We start from the raw sequence: 26,523 nt of genomic DNA, 5'->3' as shown, positions 1-26,523 counted from the left end.
CAGAAATTCGATCTTTTTGTTTCATTTCTCTCCTGTCAACATCCTGGGACTCGTTACGCAGCCTATCCGCTGTCAAACTCTGCTTCTTTTCATATCAATTTCTCCCCAACAAGATCTCTTGCTTTTTCTCGATACATACTACCTTTTATGAATAAATGGCCGGGGAATTTTGGTTGTATTTCTCTTATATATTTACGTAATCTATTTGGTCCCTTAATTGGAATAATTTTCATTCAAAATCTATCACTGTCCGAGTCACATAGGTAAATGTGTACAAAGTGCTTTACCAAAGAACGCATGGCTTGAGTTAAAGTCTTGCAGTGTTTTTTGCCCCATCCGAGTCATTCATAATTACAATCAAAATAAGTTGACTTAATTGCAAGGCGACATGTCGGACGCTCGGCCAACACCATAGGACAAAAGAGAGAAAAGGGAAAGAAAATGAAACGGGGAAATGATGGAACCATTCTGCTGCACGATGACAAAACGCCTATTTTCAACTTTGGGCAGAAAACCTTTAGTCTATACAGCCATAGACCAAGATAATCTCAACCTTGTCAAAAAGTCTTAAACCTAACAATGTTTAGGAAAAAGGAAAAGTATTCCTCAGAGCCGAGATTTTTATCGGTTTCTATAACGTGAATTATACGATAGTAATTGCTTGCTACCCTTTTAATCGGATGTTAGTCTATCGCAAGGTACTTTCCGCCAGATCTAACAGACCCAGCTACTTAATCACCGCTGGGCGGATAAGGGAATCAACATGAAAAATCCCGACTTCACCCGGGATCGATCTCGGCTCGTTTGCGTGTGAAGCGAATGCTCTGCCAACTGAGCTATCCGGACCCTCCAGTTCTTGGGAGGTTTCAGGTTTCAGATTTTTTCTCAAATCATACTGAGTAAAAAATCAGTTAATTGTACCGCATGATGGACAATCTGATTTATTGTATGATAAATATTGGCAATTGCCTGAAAACAAACCGTTGAAAATCTTGAAATCTTGAAATTTGGATGAATCATAACATAATTGTCTGCATAGACATGTAAATTTTGAGTGTGTCCAGTATGGTTTTGACTAATACAACAGTACAACAATGACCATAACTAGACAGTAGATGGCAGGTGTGTTTGATTTACTATCTATTTATTCTGTATTAAATCATAAGTGTCATAATTGTATATGACAGCCATTGTGCTGGTTTCTGATAAATCACAATGAATATGGCCATGATTACTGTGTTATTAGAATACTGATCCACATTTAAGTGTCTTAGTATACCTTGCTCGTTGTAATTCACAATATGTATGTATTGTATTCACGTGTGTATTGCAGGCTACATCCGATGACGACGACGACGACGATGATGATGATTCTGCTGCTGCTGCTGCTGATGATGATGATGATGATGATGATGATGATGATGATGATGATGATGATGATGATGATGATGATGATGGTGGTGGTGGTGGTGGTGGTGGTGGTGGTGGTGGTGGTGGTGGTGGTGGTGGTGGTGCTGCTGCTGCTGCTGCTGCTGCTGATGATGATGATGATGATGATGATGATGATGATGATGATGATGATGATGATGATGATGATGATGATGATGATTTCATTTTATTCGATCTATAGTTGATGGACGAGTTTTCTGACCAAAATATCTTTAACGAAATTTTCAGAGTACGGCGCTGTAAACAGAATACAAAGGCACTGGTAAAAAAGTCTGACAACTCTTACACGAAGAAATAAAAAGCCATTGGTATTTGATTTGATAGACTAAACTGTAGCTCTGGGCTCAAACCAAAAATAATTAACATTTGTCAAGCCGGTAAGTCGAATACTGAATCGTAAATTGTCCTTTATCTAGCGTGACAGCGACGAAATAAAAACAAATTCGGCGTTTATAAAGAAAGATAACCGGATTTATTTTTCTAGTCTGAGAGCTGCGCGTTGGATTATCTCAAACTGAATGGCAGAATAATTGAATTCTGATAGTCCAGTCATGACGAAGAATCATTTTACTTTAACGGCCTCAAAGCTAAGATTGCAGCGTTTATTGATTGCCATTATCACCATGTAACAATAAGAACAATTTACCGCATCGCTGATACGGCTTTATTTGTAAATACGGTCAGATGGTCATTTAATTTGTTGTTTTTTAAAAATCCGTTTATTCATCCCCAAGGGCCAATTGTCTTTGGGGTCAATTACAAGGGAAAGCTGGAATAATCCAGGCGTCAGCCGCAATGCAGCGCCTCAAAATGAGATAGGGCGAGGTGGCTTGCCCAGGGGTTAGTCGGTATCTTAAGGGTACGATGCAAAGATCATACAGCTGAGCCATGCTGCCACTGTTTTAAACTTTAACCAGGTAAGTCTAATGTGAGACATCTTTTTTTTTTTTTAATCCGCCTTGCTTTTAAAGGGTTTTCCGATAAAAATGTATGTAACAGGGGCCTGAAAAATTAGATTAATTCTTGCTCGATTCATTCATTTCTCATCTTATTCACTCTAGATCTAGAAGAGCAAGCTTATTTTGAACATTGCATGTTTCATAATTAAATTTAGCAGACCTTCTATGTCAAAATTGGTAAGGCCGTCATTTATCAACGCTATTGGGGGTGGGGGGATTGTGTATATTTTTGAAAAGACATACAATTTAATTCTCCTGAAAGAGTAAGTAACTCTATGGGTACTTCGGTAAGATAACAAACATATACATCCATAGTAATGGATGCTATGTGGAAACATTCAGGATTGCTCTGTTTTTGAGAAAAGACAAATGCTTAATATTATTGGCCGAAATTCGCCACGCCCATTGCCTTGCCAAGAAAAGAGAATAACATAATGGAACTGGTCAATAAAACATTCCAAACTCTTTTCATTTGATGAAAATACGTATTCATATATTTTGAGCGACTTCCTTCCCCCGCCAAATTCTTTCTCTTTCAAAATTCTTGTCCCATAGATTACTCAAAATTTCCAGTAAGCCATGCCTTGTCCCCAACCCTCCTCACACAACTGCTGTCCTCCATCATCAAATGAAAATTAAACATGATTTTGTTTCGCTCAAAATATATGAATACGTATTTTCATCAAATGAAAAGAGTTTGGAATGTGTTATTGACCAGTTCTATTGTGTTATTCTCTTTTCTTGGCAAGGCAATGGGCGTGGCGAATTTCGGCCAATAATATATGCATTTGTCTTTTCCCGGCCTCAAAAACAGAGCAATCCTGAATATTTCCACATAGCATCCATTAGTTGAGCAATGATTGTGCCTATCCCAAAGTAACAAGACAACTGTGCCCGATACCTACTTCCTGTTGATCGAATACACACTGGCCTGGCCAAATGCCCAGTGGGATAAACAACACGGACATCTCAGCAATAATCTGACAAAACAACTTTTTTTTTCATTTTAGCCATAAAACGTAAATGCCAAATTTTGATCGATATAAAAATATTCTCAAACGTGTTAAACCTAAGAATTCAAAACAGTTAAATAATCAAGACTATTTGATAATTTGATGATAATTTTTATTGATCGATAATTAAATTTGATTTTAAATGTTATCTGGCCTTAATAACAAAAGCGATTTCTCAAAGTACAGTAGATTTACCATGTATTTTCATCCGTACGTGTTATCTCATCATTAGCATTTATAATACACGGGGAAATACTCTGTTTGCGAATATCAATCTTGTCTGGTCATCATTATCCTTCACTAGCTGATTTTTATCCGTCAAGTTATCAGTTTATATCTGTCGAGGGGGGGGGGGGGGGAGGGATGTCCCGAAAGTTCAGTTGGTAGGACTCTAGCCTTCAAATCAAAAAGACCAGTATCGGTCCCGTTGCAGTCGGGGTTTTTTTTTTCTGACCCTCCTGTTCACTCAGTGATAATAATTGGGTAACTGAGTCAGTCAGAACGTAATTTCCGCTAAACGAGCGTCCCATCCTTAGGGTAGCAGTAATGGTTACGGTCCGTTTAACAGTCCTGCATCGCGAACCTAGATCACTTCCTGTGCTCCAACATCTGAGCTATGGAGTCTCATGAGATCTTGAATGATGAGATAAAACTAAATTAAATTAAACAAGAAAATGAAAAAAAATCGAGCCTTTGTACAGCGCAGAATCCGATAAATCAGTTCAAAGCGCTTTATAAGATGTCTGAAGCCAACCGCAACAATTAACATGTACGACGAGACATTATGACGACGCCCATAAGGTGGTATTACATTTTTTTCCACAGAAACAACGGTGTTACCAACCTGGTACTCATTTTCCACCTGAGTACGTGAGAGAACGAGCGTAGAGAGCTTTTCCCAAGGGTTCAACTTAGTGCCGCCACAAACTCGAACGAGGAACCTGCTGATCCGAAGGCGATTGTCCGATCAAAAAACCAAACCAACTACAAAGCAGAATATATCAATGGATGTATATTATTATGATTGCTATCAGGCCACATAATAATACACCCCGTGTTCTCATCGATCTCGGCATCCCGCCAGACTTCCGTGTATTCGATCACAGGCACTGAATAGTTGGAGCGGGGAAGAGAGGGAGGAGGAAGGGGGGGGGGGGGGTAAGTAGTGAACATACTGGGGAATTACTATCCTCCGATGATAAAATACTTTTTTTGTTCACTGTGATTTGAATATCGATAATCAATCGATTAAAATGGTCCTTAACTTAACAAAAACTCTCAAACCGAAGATTTCTCCAACTTAAAAGGTCATAGAGTCTCAGGTTTCAGTTTTCAGCGATCACGGCATCCCGCCAGAGTGCCTTGTTTTCGATCACAGGCACTGAATGGTTGGGAGAATTCGAAGGGGATGGGGGGGGGGGGGGGGTGGCGGTAAGTGAACATACAGAGGAAATTACTATCCTACTGTGATAAAATACTTTTTTTGTTTGTTTTGGTCACTTTGACCAGAAAACTTTAAATTCAAATATCGATTATCGATCAATTAAAATGACCCTCAACTTAATAAAAACTTTCAAACCGAATATTTCAATAATATAATTCTCCCAACGTGAAAGATCAGAAAAGTCTCAGGTTTCAGTTCACATCGATCCCGACATCTCCAAACATAACACTAAATAATAGTGTTTGTATGTGTGTGTGTGGGGGGGGGGGGGAAGAATATACCATCGTAGTGATAAAACACATATTACTTTTCGCCTTGACCAGGAAACTCTCACTTTAAATATCGGTCGATTAAAATGACTCTCAAAATAACAATACCCTCAAACCGTAAATTCAAGAACAAGACTCTGCAACTTGAAAGATCAGGGAATCCTCCGGTTTGGAAGGTTTTTGATTATTGTTGGAGTTTTGGGGTTTTTTTTGTTTTGTTTGTTTTGTCTTGTTTTGTTCCGTTTTTTTTTTATTTGTTTTTTTTTATTTGTTTTGTTTTTTGTTTGTTTGGTTTTTTGGGGTTTTTTTTTTTTTAGTATTTTTGTTGTTTTTTATTTTTTTGTTGCTCTGTTTTGCTTTTGTTTTGTTTTGTTTTTTTTGTTTGTTTTTTTTTTGTTTTGTTTTTTTGTTGTTTGTTTTTCTTTTGGTTTTTTTTGTTTGTTTTTTTTTTTTGGGGGGGGGGGGGGGAGATGGGAAAGTTGAGGGCGGAGGTTGGGGGTGGGTTGATCAATATGATATGAAGTTTTCTAGAAAAGGAGATGGTGATGAAAGATAGGGAAAGAGAGTGCGTTTTTTTAATATGACTCTTAATTCATAATTCACACACTTGTTCATTGTCAATTATTTATATCCTTTCTCTCAATTATTCAATAGTTCATTCGTTTCCAATATCGTATCTATTAAATCATAGGTTTATTCATCAATCCTTTCATTTATTTTCCAAGTGTACGCAATCAATACAACGCTGTATCGATTACATTATAATATAGTAATTCAATTATTCATCACGTACCCATTCAATTACTCAATTTCCATTCTTTTCTTTTTAAATTCATTCATTCAGTCTAGTTCTAGCATTCACTTTACCTTTCATTGTATTCTTTATTCGTCCAAAGCCATTGTCCATTTCTACATCAACTTATGATTCATTCTTACATTCATGCATCTCTTCATCTATTCGCTAATTCATTCGTTTATTCATTGACTCCTCCAAGTTCATTCTGCTTTGCGCTCGAGTGATACGATAATTGGTTTGCGACATATAGATCGGCGGTTCAAATTCCAATGTATGTGACGCAATAATGAATCCATACTCACATTTTCTCACATTATTCAAGTGTAAAATTAGTACTCTGCCGATAAAAAGCATTGAAAATACATTTTCCAGCACCTTACAGACTGCATATCTCATCTTACATCTTAGGTGTTGTTTTTAATCTGGGAAAACCTATAAAGTGCTTTAAGTACATTTAGTAGATATTGCACTATGACAAAACAGCTCGTGATTTTCCCCCACAATTCATTACTTTTAGTCCATATTAATTTACTATCCCATTTATACATTATCTTTGGTTTATCTATCTCTTCTTTACCTGAGCCGTTTATTAATTCATTTTTTTCATAATCATAATATTTACTCAGGATATTCTTATGATTTTTTAAATTGTTCAATTGTTTTCTTAAAATTTCTCCATTATCATTGAAGATCAGTCTTTGAAACACATCTGACTATCTCAATCACTTAAGGACGTTATTCCCTGATACATTCCACGACCTAACCAGCAAATAAATGAGCTTTTATTAGTCGTAATATCATCTAACTGTGCTAAATGCGCTTTACAAGGGTTCCCGAGGAACAGGAACCGTCTGGGTACTCATTTTACACCTGAGGACAGTGAAAGAATATGATTAAAGAGCCTTTTCTACCTACGCAATCACCTTTTGCCACCCGGAGTGGGAATCAAACCAGGGACTCGTCCAAGTACAAGTGTCAACTCACAAGACCACATTTGAGCCCTTTCATTACAAAAGATGTTATTGGCATCGATTTGCTGTATTGGTGGACACACGGTCTGAGGATGAAATACCGATCGGCAAAGCTGAAAGAATTTTAGATTGGCAAAACCATCGGTGCATTCATAATTTACCCGGTCATCGGCCGACTAACACCCCATCAACTCTCGTGGGAGATTCAACATTTGGTTATGGAGATGTATTAGTAGACATCGGTAGCACTGTATGTTCTTCCATTTCAGAATAACATCAGTCTGTATTTACACGTGAGTCTAATGAGATAAGATAGATAGATAGGTAGGTAGATGGATGGATAGATAGATGGGTAGGTAGGCAGGTAGATACATAGATATTTCTTTGGGGGGGAGGGGGGGGGGTTGAAGCGCTGGTCCACCAAATAGCCTTAAGAAAAGGGAATATAAAATTCGAAGATAGATAGATAGATAGATAGATAGATAGATAGATAGATAGATAGATAGATAGATAGATAGATAGATAGATAGATAGATAGATAGATAGATAGATAGATAGATAGATAGATAGATAGACAGATAGATAGATAGATAGATAGATAGATAGATAGATAGATAGATAGATAGATAGATAGATAGATAGATAGATAGATAGATAGATAGATAGATAGATAGATAGATAGATAGATAGATAGATAGATAGATAGATAGATAGATAGATAGATAGATAGATAGATAGATAGATAGATAGATAGATAGATAGATAGATGGATAGATAGATAGATAGATAGATAGATAGATAGATAGAACGATAGATGGATGGATGGATGGATAGATAGATAGATAGATAGATAGATAGATAGATAGATAGATAGATAGATAGATAGATAGATAGATAGATAGATAGATAGATAGATAGATAGATAGATAATCGATTATTCGACACCGCTTTATTCCCATTGAATATCTGGACAATTCGATCCAAGGTCGAGTGGTATTATCCCTGCGCCACCCGCTCACGTTCTCATAATAATATGGTGAAGGAGAACACGATAATAATTGTGAAAAGCACTGTATTGTATTTATGGTTCTGTCTTGAATGAGTCCAGTCCTACGAAGAATCGATATCATGTCTCGTGTTGGTTTTATGATAACGTTCTGGAACTGTCTTTTCTGTATTAGTCAGTCATAGAGTTTTGGGGGTAGGTACGTGGTGTAAAAGCTGATAAAGGCGCGGTGGTGAAGGGATGGAGGAAGGGGAGGGGGTGAAAGTGATGTGGTCAGATGGGAGAGTCAGCAATAAAGGAAGAAGAAATATGGAGATTTAGTAAGAGAGATATTCGGGAGGAGAAGAGAGTAGATGATAAAGGTGCAGAGAGAAGAGAGAGAGAGAGAGAGAGAGAGAGAGAGGGAGAGAGAGAGGAGAGAGAAGAGAAACAGAGAGAAGTAGAGAGATAGAGGAGAGAGGGGAGTAGAGAGAAGAGAGAGAAGTAGAGAGAGAGAGAGAGGAGAGAGAGAGGAGAGAGAGATTGAAAAGTAGTCAATAGAAAAAATGTTCCTCACAAAATACAAGGGCATCTCACGATGGAAAAGGAGAAGTGGGGGGGGACAATCATGCGTTTGCCAAGAGACAATAAGGAATGCAGGAAAATGTGTAGGCAATTTGAGAATTGACAGAAAATTTAACGCATTGAGAAAATAATGAATTAACTAAAAACAGAAAAAGAACAAAAGTTACAACTCTACTTTACAGAAAAATATATTCAGTTGAGGTCTCTTTATGAATAAAGAGCTCAGTGAAATCGTAGGTAGTCGTAAATCATGCAGGAATTAAATAAGTAGTTAAAAATGTGCACAGATGTCTCCAAATGTTTTTATTCAAGGCAGGGCAGGGTACACCTGGTACTAAAATTGACTTTCAAACTTAACATAAAAATTCTAAGTTAAAATAAATGCCTTCAGTGAGTGTTGTTATAAAACAACAAAAATAATAAGACAACTTATATAAAAACCAAATATTATTATTATTACTATTATTATTATTATTATTATTATTATTATTATTATTATTATTATTATTATTATTATTATTATATATTATTATTATTATTATTATTATTATTATTATTATTATTATTATTATTATTATTATTATTATTATTATTATATATTATTATATCATATTATTATCTATCATCATCATCATCATCATCATTATTATTATTATTATTATTATTATTATTATTATTATATATTATTATTATTATTATTATTATTATTATTATTATATATCATATTATTATATATTATTATTTATTATTATTATTATTATTATTATTATTATTATTATTATTATTATTATTATTATTATTACTATTATATTATTATTATATTATTATTATTATTATTATTATTATTATTATTATTATTATTATTATTATTATTATTATTATTATTATTATTATATTATTATTATTATTATCATATATTATTATATATTATTATTATTATTATTATTTCATTATTATTATTATTATTATTATTATTATTTTATTATTTATTATTATTTTTATTATTATTATTAGCATTATTAATATTACACCCGTTGGGTCACAAATGGTTGATTGATTTATCAAGTCTAAAGATACTTATTAAAGGATTCAGACTAACGTGGACTTATTTACAGGTCTGATAACTTAAATTGTTATGGGGCTCATTGTTGTAATGGAAATACTCTGAAATCAACGCAAAATATTGTATTTTACAACAATGTTACTTCAAGGCCATTAATGTATTCGGTAATCAGACCTGAAGATGTGTGTAGGTCTACTCAGACCGGTCTTGGTAATAGAAGGAACGAAAGTGACGTCATTCAGTTTGCTGTTGTTGTTTTTAGCTAACCATTTTAAAAGTAGTTCTCACTAAATTGTATTATTCAGACTATAAACGCTTAACGTTACACATAGTTTCGTGTGTTGATACGTTGTATCCGTCTGGCGGATGTTGTGAAGTTTATTTTAACTTAACTCATAGCATCAATAATATTATGCAATGACTGAAGAAGAAGGATGTATGTGTACGCACAACAAAAATAATGTGACAAAGGATCGATAGAACTGTTTTCCATCCATCGATAATGGATTGGGGTGGGAGAAAGATAGATTGGCAGAGTTACAAGGGATGAGAGAATAGAGGGATGGGTGTGGAGAGAATGGTGATTGAAGGCACATAGTCATAAGATATGGGTGTCGAAAGGAAAGAAATAGAAGAGTGGAATGAAGGGGGAAAAGAGGAAAATTGGAATGGAGTGGGGGGGGGGATGGGGAAGAGAGAGAGAGAGAGAGAGAGAGAGAGAGAGAGAGAAAGAGAGAGAGAGAGAGCAAGACAGGAAATCTTAGCGTGGAGAGGTGAGGAAAGGGATCGGGGGTTAGAAGATGGGTAGGTATGTGTGTATGTGGGTGTGGGTGTGCGTGTGTGTGTGTGTGTGTGTGTGTATGTGTATGTCTTTGGAGTGTGAGAGAGAGGTGGGACGGAGAGAGAGAGAGAGAGAGAGAGAGAGAGAGAAAGGGGGGGGGGGGATAGCGAGACCAAAAAAATAATTTTAAAATATTAAAAAGAATGAGAGAGAGAAAGGAGAGAGTGAGAGAAAGAGATATGGGGGGAGAGAGAGAGAGAGAGAGAGAGAGAGAGAGAGAGAGAGAGAGAGAGAGAGAGAGAAAGAGAGAGGGAGGGAGGGAGGGAGAGAGGGAGGGAGGGGGGGGGCTTGATTTGGGACCCATGAGTCAATGCAATCAAGAGTCATCGCGAGTACCTAATTGCATTCCGATAATCTGCCTCGGCCCGAACTTTGACCTCTCGGAGCAGCTTGATGCCAATCCTTAGAAATCGATAGGAAACGAGCAATGCTGTGAAATCAGAAAATGTGTCCTCTCCACTCCGTATTATACTTCAGTACCCTGTATGTCATTTATAATTAATGGGGTCTGAATTTATTGCAACTTAGTTTCAGTTATTATGACGGAAAGCACATTTGTTTTGTGGATTATGTGTTGTGTGTATAGTCAATCGTTTTAACCAAAAGAATGATGTAAGCTATAGAAATTAGTATTATTCCTTCCTGATGCACTTGGTCTATAGTCCATGGTTATATAGGGATTGTATCAATATTCTTTATTAGATTTACCCGACCCGCTGACAGTCTACAACCCCCTTTGAAATTTGAATTGTAGCTGCAAATTGCCACTTATTACCGTTGGTAGATTTTGAAACGGGATGCCTAAAACAAAACGATAATTACCACGCTATGAAAAGCATTTGGACTGACATACTGCCCAAGACTCTTGTTTTTATAATAACCTCATCTTTAACAAAGATTACGATTATTACAATCTTTACTAAATTCGGTCAACCCTGTAAAAATTGACATTGACAACGAGGTTTTGTTAATCAAAATGTGCTTTATACAAATTCAATCAAACGTTTCGACAACCTAGGACTGTAAACGAGTCTATGATGATGTATTGAATAATATACTGGCCAGGTACTCGAGTTCGAACCTCAGTCTAGGTTGGGGAGGGGCCAGGGATTATGCACATGCTCCGTGTCCCGTTATCGAAATGGGACGTAAACTAAAATTCAGAGCTCCTCTTCCATACAATTAGAGTTGCCTGTGTCCAGTAATATTGTATACACATTCTATATTACATATCAAATCTACATTTCAACTGGATAATTATTTAAGTCTTAGAACGTGTTAATATCTCGTCCATATGGTCATTTACCTTTGATATTGTTCTTTTATTATCGCAATGTTGTGCTTATCACAAGTTTGATCACACCCTGTATTATTGATTCAACAGCTCATACTGCATAGCTTAATTTTAAAAATCAACGCCATTGGGGAAAAATATCCCACGCAAAAATCGATAGCAATGCTTCATAACGCCTCTCTCCCTGTATAATTGGTTTTTCGCCCCGGGCACAATTCGCTCACTAGATCTGTGAATATTGGTAAATGAAGCAGATACAAATCCTATTAGAAATGTGATAAAAACTATATCATTGCTAAAGACGTGAATCCCTACACAAAGCAGTCATTTATGACAAATGCCTTCTTGTTACTGGAGTCATCATTGTAATTTGTAGTTGTGCCGCTTTAGGGTCTTGTGGTGTGGCAGGCCCCTGGTTCGAGTCCCGTAACGGCTGCAAAAAGCTTTGTCCTTGGAAATTTTTTTTTCATAATTCCCTCTTCTAACAGATGTTAGATTGAGTCCCGTTATGGTAGAACACAGTTGAGTCCTTGGAAAAGACATTTACATATACATTCTTCTTTCTAAGAGAGATTTTAGTTGATTCCCGTTATGACTGCACAAAGTTGAGTTCTTGAAAAAGACATTTACATACATTATCTCTTCTATGAGAGATGTTAAACCAAAATAACAATAAAAGAAAATCATCTTCGCGTTAATGGTAACTTTTATGCAAAATTTGGTGGCGATAACGTTTGAGGATAAAGGGTCTTTACATTATATCAAAAAACATAGTTTCTCAAATATATATCAACATTTTCATTGATTGCATTATCGTCAGTAGTTGCATTTCTTCCCCGTTGGCGTTCAACTTTTTGTTTTAACACTCGAAGAAAGTCATTGTCAATGCTTACTACTCGGTACTCGAGTGATGTAATGGCCATAATGTATTGGGACAAAACGAAAAGACCTAAAATATAACTTTCGCTTTTTTTCTCTGGTCACACTCATAATGATAATGGTCGGTTATAATTGTATATGTCCATCTTTTTGTTAATCTCACCCCCCCCTCTCTCTCTCTCTATCTATCTATCTATCTATCTATCTATCTATCTATCTATCTATCTATCTATCTATCTATCTATCTATCTATCTATCTATCTATCTATCTATCTATCTATCTATTATTATCTATCTATCTATCTATCTATCTCTCTCTTCTTCTTCTTCTTCTTCTTCTTCTTCTTCTTCTCTTCTCTCTCTCTCTCTCTCTCTCTCTCTCTCTCTCTCTCTCTCTCTCTCTCTCTCTCCTGCCTCTCTCTCTCACTATCTTTCTCTCTCTCTCTCTCTCTCTCTCTCTCTCTTCTCTCCTCTCTCTCTTTCTCTCTCTCTCTATTTATCTATCTCTCTCTCCCTCACACACACACACACACACACACACACCCTTCCTCCCTCACTCTCCTCCCCTTTATTCTTATACATTAACAACAGGCCGAACACACTCTCGATTGTACTCTTAAGATCTCGTGTGTACGCACAATCCCCAAACTAGATGGGTTGATAGCAGCGACATCTATGATACAGGTGTCGATGGTTGATAGGAATTCCAAGGCGATACATACAAAACAACTCTTCGAACTCCACCAGACCATGAGGTCACGAGTCTGACCCACTACCGTTCGTTCTACTCCCGTCGTGTAATTAGATAATCGATTCTGCACGTTATGGCACTTTGGAATTCCTAATCACCCTAATCCACCTTACGCTGCCATAAAGTGGCAAAACACATTTTCCTCATTTTGACTTTGACTTCATGTGTGGCCTGTAGACTTGAGCTTTTATATAGAGCAATATCCACTAAATGTGATCAAAGCACTTTACATGTTGTCCCTAGCCAACAGCAACACTTAACATGTGGGACAAGACACGACGCCCGTTAGGCAATATTACAATTTTTTTGACAGAGACAACGCTGTTAATGACCAGGTACTGGTTTTTACAAACCTGAGTACGGTGAGAGAATGTGGGTAAAGACCCTTTTCAAAGGACTCAACTATGCGCCGCCCAAAGTGAGACTCGAACTCTGGACTTTCCGATTAGAAGGCGAGTACCATACCACAAGACCACATGGCCACACAACTTCTATATGGATAGATTAACATAACCTCATTCGAAATTTCAGGTTTCTTTCTTTTTAACTCGTGGGGGTCTTCTTATTCTACCGTTGTATGAAGAAAAACGTTTCGAGTCAAAATAAGGCAAAGCGTTTTGATGTACTCGTAGCTCTCGACAAGTAATTTATACTTACTACTGCATGGAATGATGGTAAAAAGTTTATTTGAGTCCATGCAGCAGTAGTAAATAATATACCCCCGGCATAGTGTGAAAAATAAAGATTTTACTCAAATTAGTTCATTTGTTGTAACGTCCGAGGTTTGAGGATCACCCAAATCGACTGATATTTGGACGAGTTTTGTGACCAAATTTTTGAATAGGTACGTGTTTTTCCAGAGTACGGTAATGAACTGGTTAATCCAAGTTTTATATTTTCAACTAAACATTGATGCTATGCGATTATAATAAATACTCAAAATATCCGCCAGCAGGATATAACGTACAAACACATAAAATTATGTGTAACCTTAATTAAACGTTTATAGTCTGATAGATAGAATTTAAGGAAAATAATCATAAAAATGACGGTCTTAAAACAACAACAAAGAGCCGAGTGTCGTCAATGTCGTTCCTTCTAGAAGTTCAATTCTCAGCAATCCTATGACCCAGAAATAACAATACCGATTTGAATCAATGGGTTACATCTTTAAAGAATACAACTGGCGTCTAATTTTTGTATTAACAATCGAAGAAAGGAACGGTCAATGCTTACCCCCTTAGTACTCGAGAGAGGTAAATGTATGTAATGCGCCATATTATCATGCGGGCAAAACACAAATTAATGCCAAATGATGGTCTTTTGCTTTAAAAAATAAAAAGCAAAATGTTGGTTGCATCTTAGCGATGTTCTTATGACTGGTATTGAGTCGATTTCGATTCTTTGAGAATTATTTTTCATCACCGTAGTGGAAAATGAATCATATACAGCAAAAGCGACCATATTAGGATGGACACAAAAGTCAAAAGGCCGATGCGCGCATATGACAACAAAAAAAAAAGATAAATAGGCGCACGCAAGCAGTACACTTCTTAATATTATGCTGACACTTTTTATCACCCAGGCTTATACATGTAGGTATCCGTAGGTAAACACACACTTACAAACACACACACAAACACGCGCGAACACACACACACACACACACACACACAAGCACACCTATACAAAATGATTCTAAAGAGAAATAGCAAATAACGCTTCGGTAACAACATTATTCAAATAATCCCTTCCTGACACAGTGTGACATTCTAACCAAAACCATTCCAAATCGATTTAGCTGATGATCCAATGCATCAGACCATTTCATTGACACATCCACATTGACGTATTCTCACAAAATACGGTTTTTTAAAATCATTTTCATTAGAAAACATTTGACCCCCAACTTGGCCAAAAAAAAAAAGTCTAAAAGCCCGAGATGTCTCAATTCTTTAAGACCTTTGTACAATTTTGACAAGTTGGTTTGTGTGTGTGTGTGGGGGGGGGGGTATTGATCGGTTTTGAGAGTACAAATTTCTTTGCTAAATTTCTTTAAAATAAGTTTTGTCAGTTTACAACAGAACTTATCAAGCAAAATTATCTTCAAGATGACCTAATAATGTCAGAAAGACTGGAAAGGCAGTCTATACAATGTCCACAACCATTGCAATGACTCTTCGCAGCAAAGCCAAACAAATTGTCTTTGGGGCATGTGTATTGTGACGAGTAGTAATTAAGTCGTTAACTAGGATGCAACAGTCATGGCTCGATTAACAAAATAAACAGCAAAGTAATAATATACGTTTTTATTTAGGCTGTTCGAAATTCCATCCACTATATACCTTTCTACAGATGTGTACATATGTGCAGGTCTGATAACCGAACGAGACAATGGGTGGTTGTAATATTGTTATAATGGACAATATTTTGAGTTGGTTTGAGAGAATTTCCTTTACAGCAATGGGCAATAACAATTTGGGTTATTAAACCTACAAATAAGTACACATCGCTTTCCACCAATAAAGTGGCTAACTCAGTCTGGGATGATGCCCACGTTTCCATAATATGTGTGTTTAATTCAACGCCAACGTTTAATTCAGCCTCTGATGGCTATCAATATCAAAATATATAGACATCTATCCAATCCGCAAATTCTTTTTCGCTCTCATAACTTGTTTTAGGCTGAATCCTCCCGCCAGTCGTACAGCGACACAATGTTCCACCAGATGGTTCACGTATTCTCTACGGAAATTATGAGTCCAAGTGGACAACGACACCGGTCTCACGGATGCAAAATGCCTGCTCTTGGACATTTCTTAGACCACAATATCTATTGTCTGCCGCCCAAAGTCTCCTCTTACTAGTACAGAATATGGGCTTCTCTTCTAAATTCAGATGACATCCCCACCCCAAGAATAATTTTGTTCTTTTGGGTCGACCTCAAAAGCAATGGTCAACTGTCTACAGAATGCACCTTGTGATGTGTTCATACGTGAAGTGTCGTTCTCTGTTTTATTAATTCACTCTATTAACACCCTTTTAAATAACTTGATGGTATGAAAATGTAAAAAAAAATATTATACAAGCATTTAGGACTTGAAACTCCAGAGCAGCGGATTATTCTTAATAATAAAATCATAATGATCCCAAACCGACATTGTTGATATGGTCACACTTCAGGTCTAGCCAACACGCACGTTCTTTACCGCGTTTAGCGTACCATTACCCCCCATCCGAGTGCAAGTGGGCGAGGACGTCAGGCCCACAGATGCAGAATTGCCGTTGTTAGAGAGGTCCTGGGCGTTGTATGATTATAATGGTCCAAAATGAAGGAGATGGTCCAAAATCAGACATGTGCATGAGGGTAGTATTGTTTCACCAAGTAATAAAATGAAACAGTAAATTTGTGGGCTTGCAAGGAAGATTGCAACTCAACCATTCCATGGCAAAAGTACTGTCTAAAAATGACCATCCTTATTTTTGTTTCTTCTTTCATTGCTTATCAACACAGACACATTATTGAAGTCAGAACCCTTGACTATTACAACTCGCCATTGGTGAACTCTGCGGGGTAAAAATCGAGTCGCTTTTGGAGACCACGGGTTCCCCATAGCTCAGTGGTATCACAATCAGTCCCGGACAGTCGAAATTGGTCCAGGCTCCTCTGTCCACTCAACAATGATTGGATAACTGGGTCTGATAGAGCAGACGGAAAGTGTAATTCTATAGACTAACGCACTATCCAAATGGAAGCAAGCATTTGTTTAAGCATCGGTTCTATTTGATATCATGGCTCTGGGGTACTCTTATTTGCTTTCTTTGAAGACTAGTGTTATTAGTTTATTTTTAATAAAACTATGGTCAAATTAATCAAACTCACCATTTTCTTGGAAATGTCCGATGGAGAATTATTATGATGTATATCCAATATCAAAACAACTTGTCTAATTCATGAGAGATGGTGTATCGATAATTAGCACATCCACAAGTCATGACAGGCACATTTCACATAGCGCCATGACTCCATCCATGATAAGATCGTTATGGCGATCCCACGATACAACTTCTACTCCAATCAACTAAAAATCCTCTTAACCTTTTGACCGTAAAAATTATAATTGTTTTATTTTATCAGTAATCGTATCGATTATCAGATACTAATCAAATCGATCTGAAACAAATATCCATAATCTTGATAATTTCCCCTACTTGACATTCTTGTCAAATAAAAATAAGTGGTAAGATGCTAACTCTAATCCAGCAGGAAAAGAGCTTCAGTATTAGCTTTTGTTATAATATAATTGCTTTTGAAGAAAACAGCTTGAATTATTTCAATGAGCGTTCAACACCGAAAAAGTAGAATAGAAATATAACACGGTTATAGATTTCTGTCAGGTCATTTAAAAACCCGTCCGCGTGCCCTAATATTGAGTTATCACCTGGGATTAATTAACCACACCCTTTAGCTATCGGTCACATACAAGACACAATAAAAGTGGAGTGAAATAATAACAATAAAGCAAATGTATCGAATCAAAACGCCTTGGTATATTCTCTTTTTTGAAAATCCAACAGCGAAAAAAATATCCTTTGAATGATCACGTAGAGCTATTGAAATGTTCAGATATTATAATAATCCTCTTCGACCACCCCAAAGATGAGTCAGGATTTGGCATGATGATCGCTCACTTGGAAATCCTCCTCAACTTCCTTCTCTTCCTCTTCATTCCGAGTCACGAACTGCCAAAAAATAGGAATCCTCAAGATAGTGAGTATAATTTGTGTTAGAGTTAGCTTTTTTCTCCTCCATTTCTCTTTCTATCGAGATATAATATTTATTTTTATTTTCAACTGTTTTGACTCACACTATGTAATATATGTATATTCACATCGCACGTGCCCACGGTATACACACTCGCACAGGTCGTAGGGAGAGATCAATGACGTTTTATCTGATGTTGTTGTGGTTGCTATTGATGCTGTCGCATTATTGTCGTCATACTACGGTAGACGGGACGCTGAGACTCGAACGGGATGAAATATAAATGGCAGTAGAGGTGGTGTGAGTTGGTATAGAGGTAGAAACGGGGAATATAGAGAATAAGAGAGGAAGGGGGGGAGAGAGAGAGAGAGAGAGAGAGAGAGAGAGAGAGAGAGAGAGAGAGAGAGAGAGAAAATACTAGCAGTAGCGATAGCAAGCAGCATCAATCGCTCACGGGAACAACAGCACGGCTTTCTCAAATAAAAGAGCAGTATGCAATGAACGATTTTATAATGTTAAGACTGCAGTCTTCAGTGAGCACAGCTTCGTGACGAGGGAGAGGAGACAAGCGGATAGATCGATACGATAGAGTCAGCGCGGCGACCGAGGAATTGAAAATGAAGAGGAGATAAAAATGAACGAATGCGGACGTAGAAAAAGGACTTGTTTGAATCGATTCAATGTATAAAAAAAAAAAAAGGGGGGGGGGGGAGAAAAAACACTTATTATAAGCCGTGTGAAATGAAATGCATGTCGTCCCATATACGAAATGAATTGAATTGAATTGAATGGCGATGATCATTGAAATTATTTCTAGATAGTCTTTGATTACAGGACGGGACATTGCATAATTTCCTGATGGGGTTAGTCTAAAGGTCAAAGAAAAATCGATTCTTCCGTGGCTGTGCATGAGCACGTTGATATTACTATTAGCAAGCCGCCAATATTTATCTGATAACTAATTAAGGGAAGGCCAATAATAATTTTTGAGCATTCATATAGCGCATATTCAATAAACGTGCTCAAATCGCTTTACAAGAGGTTCCTTAGCAACAGTAATAATACTTAGCATGTAGGACGAGACATGACGCCTGTTTGGCGATATTACATTTTTCCGACAGAGACAACGCTGTTAACGACCTGGTATTCATTTTACACCAGAGCACGGTAGATAATGCGAGTAAAGAGCTTTTTTTTCCAAAGACTCAACTATGAGCCTTTCAGATTGGGACTCGAACCCAGGTCCATTCGACCACATAGCCGCATACACATGGCAACAGATTTTTATTTGAAACCTAGACGGTTGGAGTCAATGGAAAATAAATAATAAAGATACATCAGAAACCCTCACTCTCTGGATGCACCACAAACAGCTTTCCTATTTATTTTACTAAACTACAAATTTCAAAGAGTTTTCAGATAAAATGTTGGTGGATCTTGATTCAAGAAGGAAAAAGAAAAAAGAATGACAAAAAACCCGGCTTATTTTGCAATGAAATTAGATAGTCATAGTAACAAAGATCGTGGAACAATCAGTCCGGAAAGTCGGTCCCTCCAAAGCAAAAATAGTACTTTCTTTAGAGCCATAAGGTCTACGTAGCTGATGTTTGTCACGGTTTCCATAGTGTTAAATGGAGAAATGCAATTAACTGGTACCATTTGGATAAAACGTTAATCTATCACGAAGTACTTTCCGACATAACTAACATACCCAGCTGAATGGACAGAGTGGTGGAGGGGAGGGGGGGGGGGGGGCCAAACAATCTCGACTTAACCCGGAATCGATCCCGGTCACCCAGCGTGTGAAGCTAGTGCCCTACCAACTGAGCTTTCAGGACCCTCTTCTTTTTATCAAGATATGAGTAAATGATGACTAATGATATCATAGATTGTAATTCGATCGAGGGAGAGAGATTTGGGTAGCCGGAGTTAATATTTCTCTATTGTTTCCCGTTGCTATGGTGCCATTCACTGCCAACCTTCCCCCCCCCCCCTCCCACCCATTTTAACCCCCTTCCCCCTTCCCCCCGCCCCTCCCTGTGCCCAACTCTTTTCCTCCTTGGCATTTTCATTTGGCATACATACCATACATACGCACATCCTCATTACTTCATAATTTCCATATCTGCAAGACACTTTTATATTTTGCATAATCCCGTTCTCCCTCCCAACACTTTACTTATTTGCATCTATATTTTTATGAAAAAAAAAAGTAATTTATGATACAGAACTGCTTTACATAAGAGCTCGTTCATTGGAGTGGCCAGAGTGTCGGTCCCAGTAGTGATACGTTGTGCTGACCAAGGTTCGATCTTGGGATACTTGAGATAACATATCTTTTTAACTATGAAAGGACATAAACGGAAAAGATGGGGTTTAAAGCAAAAACTGTGATGAATCGCTGATTTGAATCAAACCCGGATCTTTCCTTTGTAAGGCCAACACTCTAGCAATCGCACATGCGTGTCATTCACTCAGCTGTTTAATAGCCACGAGGCTCAGAGAGCAGACAGAATTCGTCCCGCTTCTGTAGGAGGAGAGCTAAGTTATTTGATCACTCATTTCACAAGCAAAGGGACCAATTTTTTTTCTAACTCCCAATCCATCCAGCAGTGGCCGGGTAGTTGGATCTACTAGATCTGGCGGAAATCCTACTTTGAAATCAACGAACAACCTATCTAAAGTAAGCAATCAACTGCAATTGTCGATTTAGCGCTATAGAAACCGGAATAAACGCTGGTTCAATGGCCTCTAAGATTTGTTTCTTTAATTTCTTTTTCTTTTTTTTTTTTTTTTTTTTGTTTTGTTTGTTTGTTTCTAGAATGAAACGGAAAGAGACAATTATTTTCTACCCTCTTAATAGAACACTAAGCTATCGCAATCGCCACGTCATTTCTGTTCACAATAATAATAAACACGTAAATAAATAGATAAATAATTATTTTTTTAAAATAGATAAATAAAAATTCCGATTAAGCGTGGATTTGAACCGAGACTATCAACGTATTAGTCGAGGGCTCGTTCATTGGAGTGGCCAGGTTATTGATACTGCCGATAAGAGAAAGGCGTAAAAGACAAATATTGATAACCATCGCCCCGAGTATTAGGTCTGTCTAGAGATAAATGATAAATGAATCAGCACCCTTCACTCGTGGATCTCCATCAGTACGTAATGAGTGATCATAAAAACCAATATTGATTCCAGTCGGGTAGACAGTGTTAGTGTTAGTCATCAGGTATGCTAATGTACACTGGAAAACACTTTTTTTTTTAATTTGGCCAATTTACTCAAAGTTATCCCTTCAAATATTGATTACCCTCCCCCCCCCCCCCCCTCTCCTTCCTCCCCCCCCCCCCCCCCCCCCAAAAAAAAATCAACACCAAATATTTAAAAAGATTAATTAATCAATTTATTAATTATTTAATTAATGGATGCTTGAGCTTTTATGTGGCAAAATATTCACCGAGTTCATTCACATCGCCTAACAGATTTGCGCTAACCAACAGCAACATTTAACATGGAAGACACGTCTGTCAGGCAATATGACCACCAGATCAGGCAGTTATATAAACACTGGATTCGTTACGAGAATGTGAGTAAAGAGGATTTCCAAAGGACTCAACTTTGCGCCTTCCACTACGGGACTAGAGTCAGGGACCTAATGATCCAAACCACTAGACCACAAAGCCTCACAAAAAGATCTCAGTCTTTACAAAATATACTTGAGCAGTTATAGAGCAAAATCCGCTAACCTTGCTCAAGGCGCATTAACAAGGGGTCCTCATCAAGCAGCAACACATAAAATGTATGATAAGACATGACGCCTATAAGGCGATATTAGATTTTATTTTCGACAGAAACTACTTGCCGTTAACGGCTGGGTACTCAACATATACCTGAGTATAGTAAAAGAGTGTGAGTATAGGGTATTTCCCAAGGATTCAACTTTGCGGGACTCGATCTAGAGACCTATTGATCCAAAATCGAGTGTCAAATCCCTAGATTACAAAGAAGCACAAACATTCTCAATCTAAAGGCCTTGAGGAAGTCTTAGGTTTGATATTTGCTGACAAGTTCTATGTCATTTCATCCATCAGTATTTGAAATAAAATGATATGTCCAAAATGAAAACAATGCGTTTTGTCAGTCTATGGCTGTATAATGAGATGATGATAATTCAATGTAAGAGCCCGAGGCCATATTATCGACAATCTGTTTTTCATATGGTTTTTTTTTAAATCTCGTTTAATAATATCATAAGAGCCTCTAAACCACTTCGAACTTATTCTCTTAATCGAGAAGTGGTGGGAATGAAATCGACCGAATCAAGAGCCAGAGGACTCTGAAAAAAGCGTTTTTTTAATTTTATTTGGCCAGAAAACTTGCGAGGTCCCAGGTTTGATAGTTTAGGCAAGATGAGGGTAATTTATATCAATCGATATTAAAAAACGAGTTTTCTGGCCAACTTTTAAAATACGTGTCTTTCCAGTTAAAAAGGTTAAAATGACCCTTATCTTGTCAAAAACTCGAAGATTAGCGGTCTACGCTTATGTCATAATTTAATCCAGAGAATAAACTAGTTAAGAACACATATAATAAGACAGGAAGAGGGGGGGGGGGGAGAAGGAGGGCAGGGGAAAGATGGGCAAGGAGGGGGATAGAGAGAGGAGGGAGAGGGCAAGAAGATTAGATTGAGACAGAAGGGAAAACAGAAATATATAGGGAATGAAAGAAAGAGGGAGGAAATCAGGAGGAAGAGAGCAAAATAGAAATAAAATATTGAACTCTTATATAGCGCAATATCCACTAAACGTGCTCAAATCGCTTTAAATTTTTTGTAAAGACAGATCTTTTTGGCCAACAGCAACACTTAACACGTAGGACGTTACATGACGCATGTTAGGCGATATTACAACGCGGTTAACGGCCAGCTACTCATTTTACACCTGAGTACGGTGAGAGAATGTGAGCGAAGAGCCTTTTCCAAGGACTCAACTATGTGCCGGGCGAGGCTCGAACCCAAGGACCTTCCTATCCGTAAGCGAGTGTCATACCACAAGACCACATAGCCGCACAGAAGGAGATATAAGAGAGGAGAGAGAAGGAGAGGTTGGGGAAGTACATGATTTAATAATTGTGTTTTAGAATGATATTTTGTTTTCAATAAAAAATGAAAGAAATTGATTTTCAGACCCAATTTCGATAACATGTCGAAAATATGTTAAGATTGATGAAACAGCTTCACATAATTAAGAGTGCATTCAGAACTAGACGAACGGGATAACAAAACAAAGGTTTGTTTGGAATTGGTTTGTTTTTATTGGGTTTTTGTCATATGTGTGTGTTGTGCTTGTTTTGTTTGTATTGTTTGGTTTGGTTTTTTTTGCTTGTTTTATTTGTTTTGTTTTGTTTGGGTTTTTTTTTGTTTTGTTTTTTTTTGTGTGTGTTTTTTTTTTTTTTGCTGTTTTTTCTCTTTTTTTTTTTGTTTTTGTTTTTTCTTGTTGTTGTTGTTTTTTTTGTTTGTTTTTTTTTGGGGGGGGGAGTTCTTTAGTGTTTCTTTATTTGGGTGGGGGGGGGGGGGGGAGGGATTGGGTAATTTTTTCTTCTTCTTTCTTTTTGTTTGCTCGTTTGTTTGTTTTATAGTTTGTTTGTCTTTTTGTTTTGTTTTTTTTTTTTTTGGGGGGGGGGGGGGGGTAGAAGGGTATTTTATTCTGATAAATTGAACTTTTACTCACAAAATTTTAGTTAAATGTTTATCAGTAATAAAGATCAGTCTTTTAAACTGCACGAGGATGGGAGAGAGAGAGAGAGAGAGAGAGAGAGAGAGAGAGAGAGAGAGAGAGAGAGAGAGGAAAGATGGGGGGGGGGGGCGGACGAGAGAATGAAAACTCGGATTACTAATAATCCCTCCTACATGAATAATGGCACCATTCAATAATCTATTTAATAGGAAAGAAGAAAAAGCTGAAAGGACGAAGCTATGAGGAGAGAATCGAAGAAGAAGGGAGGAAAAGAGGGAGAATTAAATTGATTGCTGTGAGTAAGGCAAGGGCATGTTTGCATCCACTCATTAGAAATGAAGTCTGGCTCGGAGTATCGATCTCAAATCACCGATCGATCGGAAACGGGATGAATCATTGATTTGTTATTGCTGTTGTTTTGTTTTGTTTTGTTTTGTTTTGTTTTGTTTTTGTTTTGTCTTTTTGGTTTGTTTGTTTTTTTTTTTGTTTTTTTTTTTTGTTTTTTGTTTTTTTTAAATCTATTTTTGTTGGTTTTGTTATTTTCATCGTTTTTCTTTTAATTTAGACATGTAGTGAAGGACGTGTACTTATTATTCTAGTCTTATAGCCCATATTGTTATGAGTTCATTGTTGTAATGGAAATACTCTCAATCCAACGCAAAAGACTGTCCATTACAACAATGTTAAATCATGCACACCATTGTATCCGGTTATCAGACCTTCAAAAATGTGCACGCTGGTAGAGAGTCAAAAAGGATACTCACAAATCTGTAGAAATATTTTAAGGAAAGATTCAAATTAAAGTAATTTCGAAGTAATTCATTTACTCTAAGACTAGAGAAGGATGATGATATAAGTGTGTGTGTGTGGGGAGGGGGGGGGAGGGTAGGGGGAGATAGAGAAATATTGATAGAGACAGTGAGCATGCGAGTATGAGCATGAGAGTAGTTATTTTTGAGTGAGTCATAGACAGAGGGGGAAATGAAGAGAGGAAGGATGGGGGAAGGGAGGAAAGGAGAAGGAAACTTCGGATTATTAATGATCCCTCCTACGTGAATATTGGCACCATTGATGAATAATATATTTGATAGGAAGGAAGGAAAAGTTGAGCTTAAAAGTTGAGCCCACTAAACGTGCTCAAAGCGCTTTACAAGGGGGTCCCTGGCCAACAGCAACACATAACATGTAGGAAATAAATGACGCCTGTTAGGCGATACTACAATTTTTTTCGGACAGAGACGACGCTGTTAATGGCCAGGTACTCATTTTACACCTGAGTACGGTTAGAGAATGTGAGTAAAGAGCCTTATCCAAGGACTCAACTATACGCCGAGCGAGGCTCGAACCCAGGACCTTCCGATCCGAAAGCCTGTGTCATACCACTAGACCACATAGCCGCACAAAAAGTGGTAAGGAGGAAGCTATGAGGAACGATGGAATGAGAACGGAAGGATAAGAGAGAGAAGTAAATGTGTTGCTGTGAGTAAGCAAAGGACAGGCTTGCTTCCACTCATTAGATGTGAAGTCTGGCTCTGGGTATCGATTTCAAATCACCGATCGATTGAAAACGAGGTGAACCATTAGAGTAGGTGCGTGTGTGTGCAGCGGTGCATACGTTACGATGACGACTACGGCAGTCAGTTGTGTGTACATGTCTACATATTGTGCATGTGTGTTACGCGTGCTTGCGTGCGCACGCGTGTGTGTGTGTGTGTGTGTGTGTTTGTAAGTATGTATGTATGTGTGTGTGTGTTTGTATTTGAAATTTATGTGAGGTTTGGTGTCTGCCGGTATAGTTTCTGAACAGATATAATATCAGTCTCATAATTTAAAATGGAAGTCTGTTGGTGATAGCAAAAAATTATTAGGTTTTTTTTTCTGTTTTGTTTTGTGTTGTGCTAAACCAACTGAGCTCCCTGGACGGAATAGAAGAGTGTTATTTTGATTTCCACGCTCCATATACTGGCTTAAATGCTTGAAAAGCCCTTGGGATGAAGTGACCGGACTTGACTTTAGGAGCTTCGTGACCAATGAGTGGTCCAGCGATCGCTACTACTGCCGTGACAATAGACAGCGTTGCTTATTGCTTATTTAGATTTGGGCCGATAATGTCCCTCATAACATGGGTATTCCCAAACTTCTCATGAAAATAGCACAATGGTGGCCCCAGGTTATTGCGTTTAGAAATCCCAAAAGGCCTGGGGGATAAGGCTATCTCTTTTTGTATAGAGTTGTTTATAGGTGTACGAGAGACGGATATTGCGATTGAAGAATGTGACATTAAACATTTGTCGTGCATTTATTGATATTTTGATTTCTGAAAAAAATTCTCAGTAAATCAGAAGTGGAATGGCTTCAAGAAAAGCATCTCTCTCTCTCTCTCTCTCTCTCTCTCTCTATATATATATATATATATATAATATATATATATATATATATATATATAAAACACCCTCTCACTCTCTCTAACTCTCTCTCTTTCTTTCTCTCTCTATATATATATATAAAACACCCTCTCACTCTCTCTAACTCTCTCTTTCTCTCTCTCTCTCTCTCTCTTTCTCTCTCTCTCTCTCCATCGTTATCTCTAAATCGTTCTCTCTCCATCCTTCCTCTCTGTCCTTCTCTCTCTCTCTCTCTCTCTCTATCTCTCTCTCTCTCTCTCTCTCTCCCTCTCTCTCTCTCTCTCTCTCTCTCTCTCTCTCTCTCTAATAAAA

General features: G+C 37.4%; 1 protein-coding gene across 13 annotated transcripts in view; it reads right to left on the bottom strand.

Annotated features, from left to right (window-relative positions):
- The window catches only part of LOC144971150 (uncharacterized), a 244,633-nt gene that overhangs the window by 164,490 nt on the left and 53,620 nt on the right, over positions 1-26,523 (bottom strand). The window contains exon 1 of one of the 13 annotated variants that reach the window (XM_078911621.1): positions 17,183-18,338. The exons of 11 other annotated variants lie outside the window; for them this stretch is intronic. In XM_078911621.1, coding sequence (XP_078767747.1) covers positions 17,183-17,185 — 3 coding nt within the window. In that variant the 5' untranslated portion in view covers positions 17,186-18,338. Of the gene's footprint in view, positions 1-17,182; positions 18,339-26,523 lie in introns of those variants that run through there. One more of the 13 variants, XM_078911615.1, reaches the window with a different exon arrangement.

Source organism: Berghia stephanieae, chromosome 4, assembly GCF_034508935.2.
Source record: "Berghia stephanieae isolate SIO BIC M18660-M18661 chromosome 4, UCSD_Bste_1.3, whole genome shotgun sequence".
In the NCBI taxonomy this organism is placed as follows: Eukaryota; Metazoa; Mollusca; class Gastropoda; order Nudibranchia; family Aeolidiidae; genus Berghia; species Berghia stephanieae.
This window is presented reverse-complemented; position numbering and strand designations above follow the sequence as displayed.